Source organism: Microchirus variegatus, assembly GCF_963457635.1.
Source record: "Microchirus variegatus genome assembly, chromosome: 22".
NCBI classification, from domain to species: Eukaryota; Metazoa; Chordata; class Actinopteri; order Pleuronectiformes; family Soleidae; genus Microchirus; species Microchirus variegatus.
In genome coordinates, this window is record NC_139823.1 from 11776124 (window position 1) to 11800524 (window position 24401).

General features: G+C 40.5%; 1 protein-coding gene across 1 annotated transcript in view; it reads left to right on the forward strand.

The window, feature by feature from the left end:
- Positions 1–21807, forward strand: part of stxbp5l (syntaxin binding protein 5L) — a gene marked incomplete at both ends in the record, with an annotated part of 105765 nt that extends 83958 nt beyond the window's left edge. The window contains 10 exons of the mRNA XM_083908921.1: positions 4186–4290; positions 7835–7888; positions 10147–10326; positions 15547–15648; positions 16558–16797; positions 18241–18604; positions 19483–19648; positions 20187–20298; positions 20388–20608; positions 21766–21807. Coding sequence (XP_083765047.1) covers positions 4186–4290; positions 7835–7888; positions 10147–10326; positions 15547–15648; positions 16558–16797; positions 18241–18604; positions 19483–19648; positions 20187–20298; positions 20388–20608; positions 21766–21807 — 1586 coding nt within the window. The remainder of the gene's footprint in view (positions 1–4185; positions 4291–7834; positions 7889–10146; positions 10327–15546; positions 15649–16557; positions 16798–18240; positions 18605–19482; positions 19649–20186; positions 20299–20387; positions 20609–21765) is intronic.
- Positions 21808–24401: the final 2594 nt, after the last annotated feature.

Consider the following 24401-nt stretch of genomic DNA (forward strand, 5'->3'; position numbering starts at 1 on the left):
TGTCATTAGCTGGTGATACAATTATACATTCATGCTTGAGAAACCGTCAATGCTGAGATGTGATAATGGTGCCTTTGTTTTACAGAGAATAGAAGCTATTGGGATTTGTGTTAACACTGAGGCACTTTGCATGCCTTTGAAAAGATAATCTGACATGGTTCAGGTCACAAATGCCACTGTCACTTTGCTCCATGCTGATTTGTCAGACTCTGCACTTGGGCCTTTTGTGTCCAAGCCCTTGAGCTAATCATATTCTGGGCCCAATGTCTGAGGCAGTTCTGATGCGAAATTCAGTCACAGGTAAACAAATAGCTGAATAATGAACACAATGTCTAATAGTCATTCCTAGAGGTAGAGAGATCTCTGGAGTTGTAGAACTGTATCTTATGAAGGTGTCCCATGACCTCCTACACTGGAGGGGTTATAATCTAGCCTGGATGTTTCTCATTTTAACTATGGAAGGCTGACCTGAAAGATGTATGGGTTGCTTTTTTATATAAAGTGATAGAAACAGGTGGATAAATGGACCCAGATATACATTACATACACATCCATTCTTTGTATTACTAGAATATGGTTATGTAGCAGAAATCTGGGTTGTAGTTGTGGGCGTTTATTTTTTTTTATTTTACAGGTAAACTTTTAAACAACCCTAGAAAACTAAATATGCATAATATTCCTCTGATGCACAATAGCTGATACACGCCACAGAAGCAAACATTTTTTTTGTTTTTTTCCCAGCATAGAAAGAACAATGTCTTTATCAACAGGAGGCTAAATAGTGTGACTCAACAGTGACTCAGAGACTACTGTGGTGTGTTCATAACATTCGGCTGCTCTGTGGTGAGCAGTTCTGGCACATTACAGTCTATGAAGGCAAAATTAATTTTCTAGACGTTTTAACCCTTCACTCTCTGTATTAAGATCCAAGACTTGTCTTACAACGTGGAGCTTTTCCACGTGAGACACCATCAAAACATTACTTGTGTTTTGTTTCCAATATCCAAGTGTTCTTTAATTGACTTTGAACAACCAGAAATAAAACTATTTTATCACTGCTTTTGTGTCACTGAAATAAATACTAGTCCCCCCGTCTGTGCTCTTCCATTCCTCTTGTCATTAGTTTAGATTACAGTACCTTTAACTTATCATATGACTACTAGTTCACTATGAATCCAGCTGAATGATGTCTGTTGTTTAGCTTTTCAATCATCAACAGCACTTGTGTGTTTTCCTCTGGCTGTTTTGCCCAGGATACATAATTTGGTTGAATAACCTTTGGCTGGTTTCTGTTGTTGTTTTTTTTAAAAGTAGTGTTTTGTCTGCTCTCACCACCCTTATTTTGAGCCACTTAAGGCAGATAACAGAAGCAGGACAAGATGTTCTTTGCTCAGTTGGTGAAGCTTTCAGCATTGTCATGTCGACTAGGTCATGGTCATTCTGTCCCATTACAAGCCTGTCATCTTCTAATTAGAGTGTTGGAAGAAAGGAAGAGTTAAGGGCAGACAGATCAGGACGGATACAGAACATCATTGTCTGATTCATCTCAGCATTTACTTGGGGGCGAGAAGGGTGGTGGATCGGTTAAATTCATTGATGCACAATTACAGTCTTCAGTCAGAACGAAAACGTTGGATATGGGTAATAGCAGCACAGCATGATTTAGTCAATTTTAGTCATTTTAATAATTGTTGTGACAGTTGAAATATATGTGGTATTAATGTGAGATGGCTGCAGATAAATGAGCTGTTATGCTGTGTTTGACAGGCCAGCTTTCAATAGTCTGTGTCCTCATGCTGAATGTGAACTTCCATCCTTCTCTGTGGCCATTAGAGAAAGTCTGGTCATGCCTGGCACACCAGGTGTGTGATGTCTGTTCGAGGCCATGTATGGACTGCAGTCAGCATGTCAGCGACCTGATTCAACCTGTGTGTCAACAACTACAGGCTTCTCTCTAGTGTTTTTGATTTTGCACGTCTTCACTTCTCTATCTAATTGTCTTACTTCCTTTCATCATTTGGTCCGGTAATTGGTCCTCCTCCCAGAGAGTTGCCTTCTTTTTTTGTGTTCAGTGGTCTGTTGTTTTGGCTCAGGGTTATTGCATTTACATTCCTTTGGGAGCTTTATTGCACATGTGACTGTAACAGGGCCAGGCCGACCCGTGAGGTGTACTAACAAGCTGAGATGCCAGCGATGGGTTCCTGACCCAGCTGGATATATTTAGCGCTGGCACATGAGGGAAGAAAGAGTGGAGGCTGTCACTGTTCAGCAACTTTACAGTGCTGAACTAACTACAACTCACTGTGGTTTCATAAAACTTAAACCTGCCAATTGTGTTTCGCTGACAGAAAACCCTGTATATGTCTCATATACCAAAAGAACTAAAAAACAACAACATGATATTATGATCACACATCATCAGTGCACTCAGCCTGGTAGCCTTATTAGCTTTTATTCATTATAAAGAAACACAGAAAGCTATAATTTACACTATATTAATCTTGAAATATTCAGATACCGTCACACTCAATGCTTTAACATTTGAAGCTTGCTCTTTTAAACGATATGTCGCGTTGTCTGTTGAGCTGTGAAATGCAAAATCAAGTTTCAGGCTTTTTGTACACCAGACTCTTTTTTTTTGGCATTTTACCACATATCCAGCTGTCATAACAGAGACATAATTTCCACAAACAACATTGGAGCTGATGGACTGGTGACCTGTCAGCTGAGATTGGCACAGCGCCTCGCCGCAAACCCTCATGTGGAAGATAAAACGGTAGAAGATGAGTGAGTGAGAATATTGGAGCTTTTATTTTTTCAGACCAGGCTTGAGTTTCGCCTGTTTCACATAATTTAACTTCAGATGCTCAAAGTGGTCACCCAAAAAAGATAAACACGTGTCTTTTAACTGCTGCATATTGGAGCAATTGCTGCTGAAACATATGCATAATATAGAGACACTTGTCTATGGTGAATGTTGTTCAATGGTATAATTTTACTTCATATTTTAGTGAGTATTGTGCATTTGTTTTACACAGTATACACTACGTAAAGTGAGTTACAGTGTGGTTCACATTTTGAATTAAACCAAGAGAGCCATTGACTGTTATTGAGCTTTAAAAAAAAGTGTTGAATTGCAGTAGAAACCACAAAGTCTCAGATTGTCTGCCTGTGCGATATTCTCCTGCCAGTGGTGAGGTGTGTTTCTGATAGAGACTGCTGCTGTTGTTGTTGTCCTGTGGCTATGGGAGAGCAGCTGACAGCTGCATGTGCACAGCCTTTGGGTTCCTTTGAACATTTTAGCTCGCATACCTGATATTACATCCTGCCTTTTTAGCCAAAAGCTCACATTTCAATCAGATACACTAAAATGGAGCCACTGGGAAACTTTGTAACGATGTACTCATTGCTTTTGGATTGAAGGCTTCAGAGAAAGTGAATCATTTTACAGTTTCAAATTTTTATGTAATCCTATAGGTTTGTTTTCCCTTAGACAACAAGGAGATACCTATAGGGTTGAGGCTTGGTGTCATTTACATTTATTTTATATCTAATGGTTCGTGTCATGAAATGGTTCCTTTTGTTTGTCTGGCGCTGCTGCAGCTCGTAAGGGGCAGTGGGGATTAGAAAACAAATGTACCGTTCTTTAGCACACAGCTGTGGAAGGTCATTGTCATCTGGGGCTGAAAAACTAACACGATTACACTGTTAGTTCAGGGAAGTTACACAGGTTCCAATGTCAGGAAGCTACACTATCAAAACAGGGACAACAGGGAATGATGTTATGATCACGACTACATCGTAACATTTCAACCACCAACTGTCTTTATTATTTATCACATACTTGGCAGTGTCTGTGAAACTTGGGTGCAATGGTATCGTATTTACAAAGTAGGTATGTGTTGTCTTCTTGACTTGTATGATAAATCTGGAGCGGTGCCAGATTTAAAATGTAGTGTGGAAGTAGTTGTAGTAACGCTGCTTTTAGCAATAACACTCTTTATGAAAACTTACAAGTATTACACATTGCCGGTGGAACACCTTATTAACCTTTGGTTTGTTTTCATAACCTGTCAACTGTTTACATTTCCTGCAAAGACTGTCATTTCTCCCCAATCTCTCTACTCTGTCTTTCCCCTGTTTTCCCTGAAGTCTCTGTTTGTTCTGTCGGATCTCCTATTCTAGTTCATTACCCAACCTCCCTTCACAATGACCCGCGCGTCCTGCCAGAGCCTGTGGCCAGTCTGAGAGCCAGCCACTGCAGTCCAGTCTATTACTTGCTGGACAATGGTAAGAACAGGGATGAGCCGCGAATCCCAGCCCCTTGTGGACATCTGCTTGTGGCTTTTATTTCATGTCAAGCAAGGGAGGGAGATGGAATGACACGGTTGTTCTTTGGACAGGTGGTTGGTTCAATGTTGCACCATGCATGCGAACTCTGCTTCCACACTGTGAGCAACACTGTCATTGAGACACCAGACATCCTTTAATCCTTAATGCGTACACAGAATTTAAAAAGCTTTGTTCATTCAAAAAATAAGAATGGTGGCTTTGAAAGTTGGCTATAGTAGCACCTTTCATTGATTCTCAAGAGCAATTGTTTTTTGCTCTTGGATATTATGTATCATGAACTGACCTAATGGCATTTTTATATTCAAATTAAGTTAAGAGGAAAATTAACCCTTTAACACTGAGAAGTTCCAAGTCAAAGTCAACGTGTCGTTATTACGGTGATTTCACCCACACTGTTGCAGGAATTGGAAAAGTTTCCATTTTCTGGCCTGTTTTTGAACATTGAGACAAAAACTCAAACAAATGTTACTTTAAATATGTTGTCTACCGCAAATTTCAAATTTAACACGCATAATCTGGTGTTCATGTACAACTACAGTGTATTTTCTTCATTTTAAATTGTTAATACACTATTTTAACATGCAGTCAATTGTAAATAAGTGGCAGATATTGAAAGTTATTCTGGAAGAATTGGCCAAAGCACTTACTCACAGGACATTTTCTGGCCCAAACTGACTTTTTAAGGCTTAGGTGTTAAAGAGTTAACAAGTTTTGTCATTTTAAGAGCTCTTTATATTACACAGAGAGCATGTCTTCTTCCACGGAGTCTGCAGTGTTGCATGGCCATGTTTGGACCGTAGCCCAGAATGGACAAGTCAAAAACTGGTTCTGGGGGGGGACATAGACATAGTGTCTCATATATACTTGATGACGCAAAAGGTGGTTGCAATGTGCAACTTAGATGCCACTACGCCTTTCACACCATTTGTTTAAATATTAATGCAAAATGATGTGATATCAAATTAACAAAAAAAAAAGTGGGGCTCACAGATGCTGGATTTTAAAAAAAGGGTTTTCATCTTTGTTGCTGCATTGGCACCCCCTACTGGTTGGTTAGCAGTTAGCAGTGCCCTGGATAAGGATTGGGGCACGCCAAACTGGGAAGTAAACTAGGAAAGAAAATCACAGAAAAAGCAATTAAATGATCACAAAATGATTGAATATTTTAAATACAATAAAATATTAAGCATCAAGCAACAACGTGTGCCTTTTACCACCCACATGTAATCTCCCACCGACGTTGCTTGCAGTGTAAACAAGCTGAGAGGGATTGTGTCTCTAGAGGTCGCTACCACTTTATCAGTGTGATCCATGCTTTTGTGCAGATGATTGCTGGTGTTGCATTGTCTCTCTGCTCCAGCTGCTGGAGGGCAGATGTTGTGATGTCTGCTGTATGTGCCAGATTTGGGATTCGACCTTGATCCGTTGCCATTGTATTATGCAGCAGTGGCTTGGGAAGAGGTTGAGGGTTGTACTTCTCCTCGTGTGTCAAAGCCTCTTGTGCTTCATTCCCGTTTGATGTTAATCATTGTGCCTCCACTGGAAACGCATTATCTTTGTCACTGAAGGACAACATGCTACTTTGCCGGACTGCGGTGCTCAAAATGTCTATGATTGTGTTTTTACGAGTGTGTGTCAATAAATCGAGAATCTCATCTTGTTGTCCTCTGCGCTAACATTCATCACTGTCTCGTCTCAAACTAACTGCATGGTGCCCATTTCGTGGCCAGCTGTGGCGCTGATAAAAATGACTTCAGCTTGCTTTGTATTTTCACCAGTTTTGTGGCCTGATCGAATCCAACACTAGTCCCATTTGGAATCTCAACATTCCATATGTTACGATCAAAAGACAGTCATCGGGGACCATCCATAGGTGCATTTAATATTTGATAGTGTCAGAAAGCTAACACTTTAGCCTACACATTGGCCTTTACACAGTTTTGTCTTTTATTGAATAGTGTTTTGTATGTTGCTATGGTTTGCATTGGAAATGCTGTGGGAACAATAAAACAGTAACATATGGAGTGTTTTGGTCAATAATGGATCTAGTCAAGCATTTATACAGTATATGTTAGATAAAACAAGAAATGTAAACATGAAGATACCAAAGCAAAAAAGGTAAAGATTGCTATCATAATGATAATAATATTCATTAATACAGACTTCGTCAAGGAACAGTGATCCCACCCAACTGACCAGAATGTAGTATATAGAGATTTAATTAATTCAGACTTGTTTGGGTGTTATTTTTGTTCACAATGGACCTTTTCTGAAGTGTTAATGTAGCCACTGAGCTGTGAAAGAGAGGAGCCATCTGTGTGAAACTGGTTTATTATGAGAGGATTTTCTCTGTTACTGTAACCCTAACACTGACTGCACACTTTCAATGGAAGCAGCAGCATCTGGTCCACATGGTTCATTATGGAGAAAACATACATACACACACATGTTAGTACACCTCATGTATCATTTCATAAGCAACACTATTCTGAAAGGGTTTTCCTTTTCCTGGAAAAATGGAACACACTATACTAACCTGATTCCTCTTTGGTAAGAAAACACATATTTTTTTAAAATTTAAATGACCTTTGGTGCTGAGCTGCCAATATGGTCCCTCAGAGCAAATAAAACAAATCAGTGGACTCAACTGTGTTGCATAATTGTAGATTTAAAAAAAATTACAAATTGCCCCCAGCACCACGAACATCCTGAGCCAACATTTTTTTTTTCAAAGGAATAATCATTGATTCCTTTGGTGCATTATCCAAATAAAATTAAAAAAAGAAGGTCAAAATGATAGAGAATGCAAATTTCATGGTCATGCTGTTTTCCATATAGTCCTGAAATTGATCAGACATCATGTAAACACCATCTTGACAAAGAAACAACAAAGCATTGCCTTTCTTTTTGAGAAGCGGAAACTGACTCATGACATCTCAACGTCGACCTTTGCAGTTCTCTCGTAGCTGCAAAATACTTGCAAAATGTTTCAACAAGTTGTTTTGTTATCTCCAGTGTCTGATTTTTGGCACCCCCGGTAGTGTCGATCTTTTTTTTTTGTTTTGTTTTTCCATGTCAGACATCCCAGGCCATGCCAGGAAAAGTAAGACATGAAGAAATATGGACCATTGACATTGAAGTTAGTTCTTCTTGGCTTGTTGCAGCTCAACAAGACAAAGGCAGTGAAATAATAAAGAACAAAAAAAAATCAGTTTGTTTCACTGGACCAAGTCATTAAGTAGCAGGAAACACCACAACACTGGCCTGGGACAAAAATGGAGCATGCGTTTTGAAATATGCCTGCCATGTGAAACTGCACCGATGTGCATGATCTGTTGATTTGCGTGAGTTTCATTTTGTTTTGGTTTTATTTATTTTTGTCATCCTTTGACTTAGATTACACCGACCTCTTTTATTATTTGTTTTATTTTTTTATTTGAAAGGATTAATTGGTGCTTTGTTTCCTATTCTTTTGTTTCAGTAAAGGGACCCGGCAGAAAGTTAAGTCTGCCAACAGATCTTAAGACTGATCTTGGTACGGTAGGCGAAAGCCAGCAGCTTTTACTTGATTTTAATCATTTACTTTCTGCTTTGGTCACGTTTTGTAGGCTTTGGGTTTTCTTTTTATTTACTCTGGCTCCAAATTTCTTTGTTCAGTTTTCTTCTCATTCTGCCCTGTTCAACCAGCCGATGAGACGTGTTTGTCCATTTTGCCCCCTTAATGTGTTTTGATTTAAATCCTCTGTATTGGTTTCTTCTACATTTTGCAAGTGTTTATAAAGGTGATTTTTTACAATTCATGCCCATGTTGAAATCTAAGGCTTTCTATCGCTTGATCATGATTGGACCATCTTCTGATTTTTACACTACTTTTCCTCCATTCACAGCCTTGCTCTAACAGTGATTTTTGATCACTTGTTACCTCTCTCATTTTAACTGGATCATCTCTTTCCTAAAACAGTCCTCTTTTCATCCTGACTGGATCATTTGCATAACAGACACCAAGTGTGCCCCCCCCATACATCTGCTACACAAATGCTCCACACATATCACAATCTCAGGTTTCTCTTTGCTCTGCTTATGCAACGTCACACATGCTGTCCGCTCTAAAATCTCTTCTTCCTTCTTTGACACAAAAGGTGCCAGTGCTCACTTGTTCTCTTGGTACTAGACAAGTTGATTTTTTTTTTTTTGCTGCATTATGAGCCAGATTTAGATTAAAAAAATTTAAAATGTGCCTCATCACACATTTAGAATCATCTAAAAGATATTGTTTCAGGCTTTAGACATACAGTACTCCTGCACTGTTGTCAGTAAGACGAACTTCTCGTTGTAAGATAATGCCCAGTATGGGTTTTTGTCACAACAGTCTATTAAATGGGGGTAGTGTGTAGGTGTGTGTGTGTGTGCATGCGTGTGCTGTAGTCTGTGTGTTAGGGGATGCGTGTGAGATCGGTAAATGACCGATTGGCTGCGTCTCTGTTTGAAATTTTAAAGAATGAAAACATGGAGAGAGAAAAGACGCAGTGGTGGCGTCATGCAGTTCTCACATTTTTTTTTTTTTCTTCTTCAATTCCCACATTGCCTCGACCCATCCTGCTGTGAAACCCTGAGTGTTACATGCAGACACGGTGGCACCCCCGCAGCTTTTCATCTCCACTTTGAAACTGAACCAGCTGTGTACCAACTGCAGGAGATGATAAGAGCGGAAATTGAAAAAAAACTAGAAAACTTCAGTCACACCTTCCTGTCAACTAAAAATCATTTTGACTTTTTTTTTTTTCACCTTGTAGATGTCAAGTAGAGTACTTTTCCTTTTATTTTACTCAAAAGAAGGTTACATAAGATCACTCAGGTGTTTGATATCTGTTAATTACCTCTACAACTAAGAACATTTTACACCCACTGCACATAGTGTTGTTTTGCTGTTCTTTATCAAACTTTTAGTGTTCTTACATATTGGTCTATAATCTATATGAAGTCAGGACAAAGTTTTCAACAAAGTCAGTCCCAGAGCGAAGGCCATGTAAGGCGGCAATTCTACAAAGTAACAAGTGTTTCCTGTCAGCACCACTTGAACTAAATTAAATGCAGGACCAATTAGCATTAAAATACAAAAAAAACAGATATTTTGTTATATTCGCTTTGATCTTAAGTGTTTTTCTGTAGCCAGTGAGGCCGTAAAGCCCCTGGCCTTTAAAAGAAATAAACAGTTTCTGCAAAGAGCAAGGTCTCCTAACAAAGAAAAAAAGGAACAAAGTGGAGATGAAATATGCCTCTTTTCTTTTGATTTTCATATCTCTTCCCTGGCACAAAATGGATGAGTCTGCACTACAATTTGCATCTACATTTTACTCTCTGTTCCCTGGCATCTCTCTCTACCTTCACTGCTTATACTTTCTTCAAAAGTCACTCTCCAGCTCTTTGCCACTCACTCCTGTCTCCCCCTTCTCTCTCTCCCATTGCCATCTTTCTTGTTGACAATTTGATTTTCAACATCAGCTTGCTTCCTTAACACTGCAAAAGAAAAAAAAGAAAAAAGAAAGAAAAATCAAAAAATCCATCCTCATAGGTCATGTGGTATACCGCTGAACACAAGTATTGAGTCTGCATTTTTAAAGACAAACCCTCAAATACAAGTCATTCTCTTTCCTAAGACAACATCTCAAGTGATCATTATTACACTAAAGGACTTGTGACGATGGATATTGCAGAAGAGGATTAGAATATTGTTTGAAAGGTTCACAATTTTCCTCCTTTGTATTGTTTGCTAATGCTTTGCCATTGTTACAGATCATGTCAATGGACATTGCACTAGTCCTACCTCCCAGCCCTGCTCAGCAGGGAAGCCTCGCGTCCCAATGGGTCCCGAGGGGCCACGGCTCACCCGCAGAGGCCCTGGCCGACCGCCCTTCCGCAAGGCCCAGTCTGCTGCTTGCATGGAGATCTCTTTGCCTGTGTCCCACACTGAAGGTGTGTGCTTGTCTCCCCCCCTCCCCATCCCTTAACCTGTCTAACATGCTGTCCCTCCCAACAAGTGCATGTCCTCCTCTCACCCTGGGGTAAGTGGAATAAGGCCTGACACATAGTTAACACAAGGCGAGCATATGCTAATGCACGTTAGCAGCAGTTAAACTGAAACAGATGCTGCGGGGGCTAAGGAAATCAATGCATGGTGAACTATTCGCAGATAAGTTTGAGATTAATATCTTGTAATTGAGTGTTTGCTGAAGCCCTCCCTCAGGCAGTGGTTGTCAAGCAGTGGATTTTTCTACATGAGATGGGTTTAAATTGTAATGTTTTAAAAGCAAATTAATTTTATTCACACGTATTTGCACAAGTGTGGATCAGACAAACTACTTCATACATTTATTTCTGCAGCGTGCATTAGCATTAGCTTACAATACTGGGACTACAGGATGCAAGATAGAGCCCTTTGCATTGTGTCTCTTGGTACTGCTGCCTGTGTCGACCATGTCCCAGCCCTGAAGGTTTGTGCAATTTTGAATGTTTTTAACAAATTGATTCTCACTTCTGCACTGCTTGTCTTTCTTTTCCCTTTCTCTTTATTACGAAATAGCATTTATTTTATATTTCTACTAATGTTAGAAATGTATGTCACAGATTTCTGTTTCATTTTACTTCAATTGACTGATTCTGTGGTGACATTTCTCCTTTTGTTTCTTTCATAATTCTTTCTGCTCTCCTGTATAAATTGTTTTTTGATAATCAACTAACAAAGCAACTCACAACTTTCTCATTATCCATAAAGCTGTTAGTCTAGGGAGGCGTTTCATCAGTTTTTAATTAATTTCCTCTCATTTTGTGTGAGTATTTGCAATTTCCTTACGTTCTAGAATACCCACACTTTTCCAGGTAGCCCCTTTAATAAATGTCCACACATATAAGAGGTGGATAAGTGTTTGAAGACAACCATTCAAGCATGATATGCACTTTGGCATTTTGACATTCTCATTGACAGATCTGACATTTATTTTCTTCCATTTGAACTCCTTTTATTCACACACTGACTTTGGCTTGCAGCGTCTAAATATAGTCCGTGTCATACCCCTATGTGTGTGTCTGTGAATGAGAGAGAGAGATATGTGAATATGTGCATTCATGATGATAAAGTGTCCCTATGTCTTTGTGTTTAAAACGCCATTAGATAACTTCTATACATCCTGTATTGCTCCCTTCATTACATACTAAGACATCTGTTGTGCATTGGCCAGTTTTAAGCTTGTATTGCCTTTATACTCCCACAAAATGAATGTCTGGATAAAAGCAGATTTTAAAAAAAATATCGCTGTCAAATGAGGACGTGAAATAACACTCACAGTGGTGCAATTTTATGATATTGACCTCAGAAATGACACAGAAAATGGCCTCTGCCAATCGTGGAAGAACACGTAATTACAGGGTTTGTATGAAATCTTGCACTTGGCCCGTCACTGGTGGGCGGCAGACTCTACTGCATGACATCTATAGACTTTGAATAAACAAGGTCCTCCCACTCAAAGTGAGACACATAAATCTTCCATCTTAAAAGGACTTCTGACACGTCCTGCGATGTCGGACCTTTTAACCATCTCCTCGGCACTCGGAACAGAATGTTTACTTAAAGTGGAAAAGTGGGCTATGACACTGCTTCACTGGGGTGATGCATGGGGTGGATGCACCATCTTTCTTATGTACATATGTCTCTCAAAAGTCTTTGTCATCACCGTATAAAAGACGCCACTGTCTACAGCACAGTCTTGCTGACTCATAAATCTGCCCCACGATCAGCACTGCTTTTATGTAGTGTCAATACATCATCTATACATAAATGCCTCTTCTGGAAAGCTCTGACTGTGCAGGTCACTCCCTCATAGTCCTCTCTGTATTTGCTTTTATCTTATGCTGTGTTAACAGAAAGTCTCTGTGAGGACACGGCAGGTGAATGTCTCCATAAAAAAACCTCACTATTACTGGAAAAAACGCTGCATACACTGTTTACTCACTCTGCAAGAACATAACAACACACATTAGCAGACATCGGTTGTAACAAATCGTGTCCCATGTGATTGGCTTAACAACCGTGCTGCTGCAAACATTTTGATGCTAAAAATAATCACGATAGGTGCAGTCGGTGCCACTTGTTGATTCACAGTTGACCCTTTTGCACCAATTTTGCAATTGGACTCACGCTGCCATCTTCATTAACCTCATTATACAACACTGACCTGGAGCCAAGGGAGAAGAGATTATCCATCGGCATAAGCTGAATGTTTTATTCAAGCCACTGCTGGGACTGCAGCTGCATTATCAACCACAAGAAGCTACAGCTACAAAAATCGGGCAATATATTGTGGTGTAGTGAAATACCATAGGCAAGGTTAACTCTTATATTAAAAATAAACACCAGGACCAGCAGTGATTTCACCTGATTACGACACCTTAACTTAAAGAACTTAAACGCAGCAATCTCCATCTTATGTTATCTTCACTCTAGAGATAAGCACTTTTTATTATCTGATGTACTATAGCGTAGTTCCTCTGTATGCACCACCAGTTCTATAAGCCCAAGATATTTTATTCGATTAAATAAAATCCATGGCCAGATTAGTTTTGGTCTCCCTCATATCAGTGGATTAATCTTTTTTTTCCCACCATGACACGCCACCTGCTTTCTCTCCCATGATATTACATAATCTATGGGGGTATTATATAATGCACTTGCCGTAGAGTTGTCAGATCATGTTAAGATTGAATGCCGTACCTGCCACCGTCTGGCCTTCGGAGCAATAGTGAAGATAGAATAAGATATTGTTGGATTCATTTGTCAAACGCATTCATTTTACCGTCTACATTTAATATTCTTACGCAGATTTTTACTGGATCGATGAAACGTTTGCACTCAGGACTATATGCATCCTCAGCCCGAGACATGTGGAAGTAGCCGTTTGATATCGTCTTGCTGCTGTGTTTTAAATAAAACACAACAATTGTTTCCACCTGGTGTAAATGTATTCTGGACTTGTTCTATGTATATGCAAATGTACAGTACAAAAGGAAATGTTGTGAGTTGCGTGGTACACAATCTAATTTACTAACAACCAGCTTATGAAAAGCAAGAAATAACAGAAACAAATACAACATTGCCGTAGTCTTCACTTTGCAGCAGCAGACTGTTGCATATTTTGTAGCCTAGCCTTGGCACTGCTGTTTATCAGTTGCACTGAGTTACCACAGTGATGAGCCAGCAGGATCACTGGAATAATTAAAGGTCAACAAGCAGTACGAGAGATGAGGCCGATGTTAATGAGGCCCGCATTCTGGGAGGAGACAGAGGAGGCAAATGGCAGGGGAAGCTCGACTCAATATAACCACGTCCATACCTCCTGTATTGGTTAGTCAGCACATCTATTAAATATTGAAGATCCAGCATGATACCGTTAGATTGGCTTGTGGACATGGAAGCAAGGTTACAGGGACTTCTAGAAAACAGCGATGGCATATTATTATCAACTGAAAACCTTGAATTAATACAGTATAATTGTAACCCATGGAGTAAATTTACACTTTTAAAAGAGCACAGAGCTAAGGTGACTCACTTACCACCTGGCCAGATGCTGAGGAGGCTGAATAGGCTTTCAAACGATGTTTGAGTCTGCACCTCCGCACACACACCTACACCCATGCTGACGCCATGAGGCTGATATTATGTGGCTTTCGTGATATAAGACCACACAGAATATCTGCAGTTAACTCACAAAATGTAAAATTCACACTATAAGTGCATAAATTTTTGGAAATTATGTGTCAGTCTTGTCAGTATTAAAGCAAAAACTCAGCACAGCTGTATTCACATAGTAGATGGAGCAATCACAAATGGAGTTAATTAAATGCAACCCCTGATTCAAATTGTGATTTAGATTTGAAAATGATAATCGTGGTTTGTCTCAGTCTGTCTGTTCTCATCTCTCTTAAGTGTATATGTGTGCAAATAGACCACTCCTGTCGTTCTGCTTTTTCCCTCATCACCTCCGTGACACTGCCTCCACCTGCCTCTCACACCCTACAGAGCTCCCACCACTACCCCCCACTACCCTCACCCCGGGTGTCTCTCTCTCTCTGTGTCCTGCCAGAATACCACTACATGCCTGACTTAGCCACAGCCTCTGTCACACCGCGTAAATATAAACCCCGGTGATACTCGGTACAAAGCTGAGCTGCTTCTGCTGCCGGCAAAAGGGCACTTTCTTTTGTGGCTGCCAGCAGCATGTACAGTAGTGTTGTCATGAAACCTGAATGTTGACTTAAAATGTGCCTGATCCAATTTTGTGGTTTAAAAAAAGAAACTAACAACCCAATTTTGGATTTAGCAGGCTTACACCTTGAATTTTTCCATTCATTTTTAAGTGGCTCTGCATTTGACTCTTTGGATTATTTTGTCAACCGTTTGTAAACTGGCAAGAAAGAACATCTTCCTTCAGAATAAAATTAAGCCGTATCAACATTGTGGTTGTCATGCAGCAGCGCTGTACGGAAGCTGTGGACAATATGTACGACTAACAGAATTAAGTCGAGCAGACTAAGCTAAAATGTGCTTCAGGGAAGAAGATGGATAATGTGAGTAAAGGTTGTGTGGCCACAGGAAATGTAGTCAAGTAGCCTCTTTTTTAGTGACTTTCTATGCCTTATACACTACCGTTCAAAAGTTTGGGGTCACCTATACAAGTTTGTTGTGTTTTCCATTAAAAGTCACACTTTTATTCATCAAAAGAGTTGCAAAATGAATAGAAAATACAGTCAAGACCTTGACAAGATTAGAAATAATGATTTTTATTCAAAATAATAATTTTGCCCTGTTTTCAGCTGTGCTAACATAATTGCACAAGGGTTTTCAGAAATAAGGACATTTTTAAGTGACCCCAAACTTTTGAATGGTAGTGTATATGTATGCTTTATATCTGATGAATTTCTCCACACTCAGTTGCATCTTTCTCTCTTTCCCTTTCTGTCATTCTGTGGTACTGCTGTCCATCGTCTATGTTTCTCGACTGGGTGGCCACCCTTGTGTATTTGTGTGTGTGTGTGTGTGTGTGTGTTTATGTGTGCCTGGCAACACACATGTTGGATGTATTTCCTCCGGCCATGGCGGTCATGGTTTGTTCTATGGGGGTTCATGTTGTGGGGGATGAATAGGTTATGCGTCCAGGAGGGCAATGCTTCAGCAGTTACACGGAGTCACTATGTACTCGCATGACGAACACCACACCCCAAGCCCCTACTGCTGGAGTGAGAGAGGTAAGGGGGCTTCGGCCACAAACCCATTAAACTGCTGTCCTGCTGACGTCAATATAATACACGTCTGTCCGTCCGTCAGTCAAGTCAGTATGTCCGTCCATCCTGTGGCCCTGTTTTGTCTTAAACACGCCGAGTAAAAAAAAAAGCTTGCTCCTGTCGTGGCGTGCAGGGAGTAGGTATGATGCCATCTTTACAGCAGTGGATAGTGTTATGTTTCTACAATCAGCTTACGTTTTTTGGCGTACAGCAGTTCTTGTTACATAAACTCTGCACTCTGAAATGCTTGCTTGGCAGCGGGGAGTGCAGTACTCCACACTGCCTGGCTTTGAATTATTCAGAAATGCAGCACTACAGAAATACTTTTTCACGATGGAGCCTTTAAGTACACAATGGAGGAGCTGAATGGGTAAAGGAATTTCTGGATTTCGTGCAGTGTGTGTGTGTCTGAGTGTTTCACCGTTAAACAATAAGACTACCTTACAAGTGTGTGTGTGTGTAAACAGGTTTCTGTCTTGTCTCTCACTTTGCTGGGTCTCCTCTTTTCATTGGCATTTTCTTGTTTGTTCCAGTGTTTTAAATGGCATTCGATCTGCAGCTAAATCATGTTTAACTCTTCCAAATGTGTCTTTTTTTACACTCCTTATCACCCCCTCTCTTCTGTATGGAATACCTGTTCTTTTTAACGTCTTCTCTTACCACAATTTCTTCCTCTTCTTCATCCTTTGTCTCACTGCCAATTTCTTACTGTTGCCATAAATTTCTCTCCTCCCAATACTTATCTTGCTCTCTTATTCCCTCTCTTGCTCTATCTTTTCTCATCATCATCATCACTACATCTCTCTCCTCCTGCCTCATGCTTTCGGACCTGGCCTGTGTCTCTGTGATTGATGGCTGCTGCCGCTGCTACAGAGAGTCGCGAAAACTCCTTCAGTCGCTCGCGCAGTTCCAGCGTGTCCAGCATCGACCGGGATACCAAAGAGGCTATCACCACGCTGCAGTTCGGCGAGTCCTATGGGCGCAAGACTGATGCCCTTCCCACCCCGTGTTTGTGGGTGGGCACCAGCTTAGGTGTGGTGGTGGTCATCCCAATGTCCATCCCCACTGACCAGGAGGAGAGGATGGAGGAACCTGTCACCATTGGCCCCAGTGGTAAGCCCCAGTGAGAACTATGTACCTGGACTGTTTTCCTCTTTCAGGTTGGATTCCCAGTTAGGGGGTTGTTATCCAATTGTGCCCTTAGGCAAGATACTTCATGCTATAGACCTATTTATACTTTCAACATGAGTGTAATCGCAGTACTGGCTCAGATGTAGCTGGGTCAACAAGGTTAGCGTCAGGTGTTGAGGAAATAGGGCAACCTAATAAGAAGTGGGCTATACTGGAATGCCATAAATGGACTTGAGCAGATAGTACATACATATGTATTTACATATATATCTATATACACACTCTGGTGTTGCAGTTCAGTACCACTTGTAGGTTTGACACAAAGCATCCACTCCAACAAATGAGAAAGCGTGATGCCGATGCAAAGCACGGCTTTTAAAATACGAGCCGGGAATTAAATGCACCGTTGCCGTCGCATGAGCACCACTTGAGGTTTCACCTCTCCCCGGGTCTCTCTCGCGCTTGAAAGGCTTCTAAAACTTCATCAGATTCAATTAGAGGAGGATTTGTTGTCATGGAGAAGTCTGACGGGGCATTTCTCATTGCATGATCTCGCACCGCACTCGACAATAAGGGATGATTTTGCAGCGTGTTTGTGTTTCCACTCTGACTAAAGGAAACTCGAGCCACTCAATTAAAACATAACCGGTCCAGAGCAGCCCTGCTGCGTGAGGGAAAAAAAGGTCTCGCTGTCAGACTAAAAGCATCAATTCGACCAAAATATCCAGGCCCTTTGAAGCAGCCGTTGTTCTCTTGAGAATAAACGAACAAGTAAACTTATTAATGGACGTTCACAGATCCTGCTCTGAGGAATAAAGTCTCCCACTGTGTTTTGTGCTCCTGAGGAGAGTTTCAAGTGTGAACATGTATTGCATTCTCCATTCTTACGAACATTCTTAATCTAATCCATCCATTATCTATCTATCTATCTATCTATCTATCTATCTATCTATCTATCTATCTATCTATCTATCTATCTATCTATCTATCTATCTATCTATCTATCTATCTATCTATCTATCTATTATATCTTCATCCTCCACCAGAGGGTCGCGAGGGGTGCTGTGCCTATCTCAGCTGATATTGGGCGATAGGTGGGGTACACCCTGGACAGTTGGCCAGTCCATTGCAGGGCCACACAAACAACCATTCACTCACACTCTCACACCTACGGTCAATTTAGAGTGACCAATTCACCTAATCCCCATATTGCATGTTTTTGAACCTGGAGAAAACCCACGCACACACAGGGAGAACATACAAACTCCTTGCAGAAAGGCCCTAGTTCCGAAGTTGTTCCAAACGGGGCTTTCTTAATCTAATCGAACGAGTCATTCATTCACTTCATTATCATGCATGTCACACAATAATGAACAAAACAAACTAGGTCTGTGCCTTCCTATGCTTCCTCTGTCCACTCCCTAGGAGTTGTTATGTTGCTGAAGGGCTCCGTGTTGCGCTTCAGCTTCCTGGACTGCATGGGAGTGCTCATTCAGAGCCCGCATGAGGTTTGGCGGGACGTCAACGCTCCCGAGGACCCCGACCGACCCAGGAGGCGCAAGCTAGTCAACTTTTCGCCGTCGTCGTCCCAGGACACCTGCGGCGACGGACATCTGGCTGTGGTGTGCTCGGAGAGGCAGGCCAAAGTCTTCTTGATGCCCTCGCAGTCCTGCCTCTTTGTCCACAACATCACAGAGTCGTCGTTTGTACTGCGAGCCGATGTGGTGTCCGTGTGTAACAGCGTGTGTCTGGCCTGCTTTTGTGCCAACGGCCACATCCTGACCCTCAGGTAGTAAAATATTTATTTACGTATGATATTTTATTATTATGTTTAATGTACCTTGATGTGGTAATAGAAATCTCTTCTGCTGTCTGAACTATTGGCTTTGACTGGGACTGTGAAATAAATTGTATGATAATAAGGATAATATTCATAATTATTTAGACTTGATTGACTGCAATGATCCTTTGTAATGAAAGTTCCTGATCAGATGTATCAAATGCAGTGCATCCATTTTTTTTGTTGAATAATTGTATTGTTTTTCCAAATTTACCTCTGGATACAAGCAATACGGTTTTCAATGCAGAGAATATCAGCATGACTACCTATGTAGGGATGCAGTGCAGTCGACACTCAATTTCAAACTTCATTTTGTTTTGCAACCTTATTGAGAAGATAAAAGACAGTAATGTTGCTTCATTTACTGTGAGGATGGGATTGGCCAGGTGACGATTTCTTCCAGACATGATGTCTGGCATTGAAAGAGATCAATCTTGTTGCGTTGGCGTGTCTTATTCTGAGGGGAGACTTTTTTCTGGCTACTTTGCCTTAAAGCCGAAAGGGCTGCCAGCTCTCCGAATGAGTCCTAGGTGTTCCAAATATTAGAATCCTTAAATACAGCAGAACCTTCTGTAGCCCCAGATCTTTGCCTGACGCAGTCGTGTCTCTCAGCTCTGCAGGCAGTTCTCAAACCTCATGAATGAAGTCTGTGTGACAGAAAATAAATGTGATATTAACAGTTCTTCATACCTGAAGATTAAATTATTTTATTTTTATAACTGTGTCGTAGTGAGACTTGATGTTTTACTTTGCAGGGTCTGCTTTTGATGATATGCTGATGATGGATGTCCCCATTGTCTCACTTGTCTCTCATTCTTCTTGTCTAGTTTGCCCAGTCTAAGACCTCTGGTGAATGTCAATTACCTGCCTCTGACAGACATGCGCATTGCAAGAACCTTTTGCTTCACCAACGGGGGGCAGGCACTATATCTCAGCTCCCCGACAGAGATCCAGAGAATTACTTACAGCCAGGAGATGTGCGACAACCTGCAGGTCAGCACTGCAGCTGGGTGGTGCATGCTGTGTCTGTGGCATGCGAGGTTTTTATTTATTTGGTTTTTGATAATGTCTTTACAAACAGGCCTTTCACAGATTTTGCGTGTGTGTCTGTGTGTGGCCATCTACTTGACTGACAATTTATGTTGTGTCTTGGTTCAGAAAATGATTGGTGTTATTGTTTCTGTTCCTGCCAAAGCCCAGAGCTGATGAGAGTAACTGAAGTAAAATGTCACGTGTGTGTGCGCACATCATATTCACAGAGGTGTTTATTCTTAAAAGCCATCATTGACTCTGACTATTGCTGTCAGATAACAGTGGAGCTGGATACATGATGCTGCCATAGTGCCATCTACAGGCAAACAATGGTTACATGCATCACAGTCCACTGTCAGCATTACATGTATGGATACTTTGACCCCATCCTGAATTAGTAATGACCAGCTGATGTAGTCAGTGTGTGCCTGGTGCACAGTTTGGAATAATTCATGAAAACTGTACTAATTGGTCACATTTTCAATGTCACTCACTGCAGGAAATGCTGGGGGAGCTGTTTACACCAATCGAGACACCAGAAGCACAGAACAGAGGCTTCCTGAAGGGCTTCTTTGGAGGAAACGCGAACACCTTTGACAGAGAAGAGCTCTGTGTGTTCACTTTTTTTTCAAACCTTCTATACATTTAGTAAAACCCATATTAAATACTTTTTACCCCCCTATATTTCTGTTATTGACAGTTGGTGAAGCAGCAGCTGGGAAGGGATCACGCAGTTTGGCGCAGCACATCCCTGGACAGGGAGGTGTGGAGGGCATGAAGGTAGCAGCCAGTGGAGTCGTGGGCGATCTGGCTCGAGCCCGCATCGCCCTGGACGAGAGAGGGCAGAGACTGGGGGAGCTGGAGGACCGGACCGCCCTCATGATGACGAGTGCAGAGACCTTCTCCAAACACGCTCATGAGGTAAAAACAAGAATAATACAGGTGTAATTGACCCACAGTGCTCACACGGCACAGATCTGTGCTGCAGGTGGACCCTTATATGGACATCCTGGGTGTGTGTGTTTATGGGTGTTCATTTATCTTTTTTATTGTATGGGAGTAGCCATAATTGTGCAGAAGTCACAAAATAGACTCACTCGGGACTGTGACGTATTTCCAAATGTAGCACATTTTGCTCATAATTAATGTAATGTAATACATAAATAATAATTCTCTCATCAGATTGTCTTGGGTGTGCTGAAAAAAGGGATACAAGACACTCCATATTGCACATTCTCAGATCCTCTGTACATATGTTTTAACATAGTAATAGGAAAAAAAAGCACCTTAAATGCTGTGTTTGTTGTTGTAAGAGTGTCATAATTACAATATAATAAATATGAAACATATGTTAGTGTTATTATGTTTACCTCTGATGTGTGTCCCTTACAGTCGTGCAGAAATAAAGACATACTTTTAAACATGATAAAATAGCAATAGGCAGCAAAATACAGTATAAGCAGGCAGCCGGTAAAGCACCCACAGCACAGTTCTAAAAATAGCAGTGACATAAGAGATGTAGTAGCACCGCTGTATGTGAATTGTGTCACTGTCTGTCGGTAAACATGATGCTCTTTGCCACTGAGGACTGACCTGGTTTGTTAATGACAGCTAATTATTGTGATTGATCAGTGAATAATACGTTGACAGTTGAGTCTCATGTGCACCTCACACCAGCCATAAACACCTCTGTACTTGCCCACAGCCTTACACCAGTGTCATCAAGGCTTGATGCATGGTGCACACAGCTGGAGGAAATAATCAACAATAGGCCTAATATTTATTAGTCACTTATAAATTATACGCTACACTTGATCAATCATAGGTAATCCTAAAGTAAATGCGACAAAGCAGACAGGTCATTTTAATTCTCCTCAGATGAGGCTGAACATGAAGCTTTGGGGGCCCCCTGGTGGCTTGGGGGCCCTGTGCATTCTCATAGTCCACATAATAACAAGAAACAAGGCTCTCAATCTCAAAAAGGTTGGTCGGTTCATTTTCTTGTGATAAAATTCCAAAAAGTCAATGTCCATTTTTATTCTATGCCACTGACAGACTGTGATTTTGTCTTTTTACAGCTGATGTTGAAGTGCAAGGACAAGAAGTGGTACCAGTTCTAATAGCAGGACAGTAGGTTTGACTGCCGAGGGCTTGATGCCAGGACAGGAGCTTTTCACTCTACAAATGAGAGCGTTTGAAAAAAAAGAAAGAAAAAAAAAGCGAGAGACTCAAGAGTGACTTTGTCTTTATGGCTTCTGGACTGGCTCCATGTGCAGCACTGTCACCCTGTTGAATGACAAGGATGAGCGAGTTCCTTGTCTCGATGTGCGGCGATAAGGGCAGAAAGGAAATGGCTTACAGAGCTGAAGAGCCTGGAAGTGGGTAAATCTGTGGCGTGTCTGTGTGCATGTGCACACACACACGTGCAAAGGTCTGTATGTGTGAGTGTGTATGTGCTTGGATTTCCTTGACCTCACTGTGTAGATATTAATCCAAAAGTGAAGATACCAACAACAACAACTGCATGATACAAAACTGGATGACTATTAAAAAATATCCAACTGCCATATTAACACAACGCAGCATGCTTCTTTAAAAAAAGAAAAAGAAATACAACTAAATTTTATTTAATGATGTAAGCCAACAACAGAAACTATGAAAAACTTTATATTTTTTGAAATACTGATAAAATATATATATATAAAGGGAAATGTATACCTGCATTGCTATTAAGCCAAAAGTTCTGTTTCTTTCCCTTCTTTTTTTTCCCTTTTTCTTTTGTTACTTTATTTTTATTTTTTTCCTACTTTCAGCAAATATTATTTGACACAATATAAATGCACATTTTTTCTACACACTATAGACTAGTGCTAAAACGTTAGTTCTTAACAATGACTCTGGGCTGCACATTGCACAAATCAACAGTATTTACATTTAACTCGACACACTTACACACACACACACACTCTAATCACATATTTCATTTTGTTTGGCTGCTGCTACGTAAATAAAAGCATTAAACACGTCTCACTCCCCTGCTGTTATCGTATGGAAACGCAGTAGATTGGTATGATGGGTACACAATGGTCGAAAGAGTATATATATATAATATAATATAATATATATACGAACCTATACACTATTCACGTGCCATAAAAAACAAGATGAGTGACTCTACTTGCTGTAAACTAACTAACAAAGAGCTAACGACTAGTGAGTATTCATCATATGTTTCCTGTTGATCAGAACACATGAGAGAAAGTGGAGTTGGGCATTTTATCAAAATCAAAAGAAAAAAATATATATGAGAATATTTAAGGGTGTTTTCGTTTATTTTATTTTTTTGGTTGGTGCTCCTTCGGCCAGTCAAGTCTTTAGCTGCCTTTGTCGGATGTACAAGTTTCGTGAGCTGTTAGGTTTTGTGCGCGTAAGTGAGAAAGAAAGAAAGGGAACCATAAATGTGTTAAAGCAGAAACTCCCTCTGCCAAAGCAATCCCAGATCTCTCTCTCTCTCTCTCTCTCTCCCTCAGTCGTTTTTTGAAAAAGAATTGTGCCGTGTGCGTTGTCGGCGTTGAACCTTCTCACCGTTATCACGTGTGATACTTAAATATCTTTGTGAAGGGGATACAAACAAACGGAGTTTGAATTACATTCGTGAGTCGTGTATCAGTACAGGTTTCAGGAGAAGTAACAGTATTTTCTTTTTCCTCAGTGATATTCAGATGTAAAGTACAATTTCAGCTGAAGGCAAATATGTTTTTTGTTTTTTTTAGTCCAATCTTGTTGATGAATATGATATCCTCATGTCGCAGTCCTATATTTGATGGTGAAGGCCTCTCAACCGAAGGCTTTTTGTATGTTCAAAATGACAAACGTGTCATGATACATGGTCGTGTATCGCATTGTGATCGTGTTGTACATGTCGATGGGCGGCCACGCGACATGGAAATACATCGTTACCTTGGAGGGGGATATTTTGTACTTGTATATTTGTCTGTATTTTGAATTAATCTGAAAAACGGGGATTATTGATATCGATCTCACACATCAGGCCTTTATGCACACAAGCGTTAACTCATGAAAGTCATGTTGATGTCACTTGTACATAAATGTGCGCAGTGACACATAATACAAAAAAAAGTAAGACAGACGCAGGTTTTGTGTCCCCATTTGTTAGGTTTTAAATGGCCTTTAAACTCATTTGTTTTCACTCCCACTAGTGTCACCTGAGTGGAAAAACTAAACATAACGTGGTTGAATGAGATGTCTTGAACATAACAAACAAAAAAGAACAAAAAACAATTCATTTCTCTTCTATCTCTGTACCGTCAATGAGATTTGTGTTCAGTGCAGGAAAAAAACGCAAACACACACACAAAAATAAAACCCACAAAAGAAAATGAAAAAAAAAAATCTTACTTCTACTGACAGGGTGTTTTGTTAGTATGTTTTTGTTTTTTTTATATTAACTGTACAGTTCAATCTTGGGTGAAAAAAAAAGATAAAAGATGAAGACATTGTTGGGATATTTTTCTCTGTATATGTTGTACCTGTTACTGCTGGTACTGTATCTGGTATTCTGGCTCTGTCGAAGTTACTGGAACTCTGTAGTTCTTCGGTCTGTCGTATCCTGAAAAAGGCATTTCTCTGGTTTTCTGGCAGCATAGTTTGTCTTATTTAAATGGATTCTACCACTTTTTTTTGTTCTTATTGA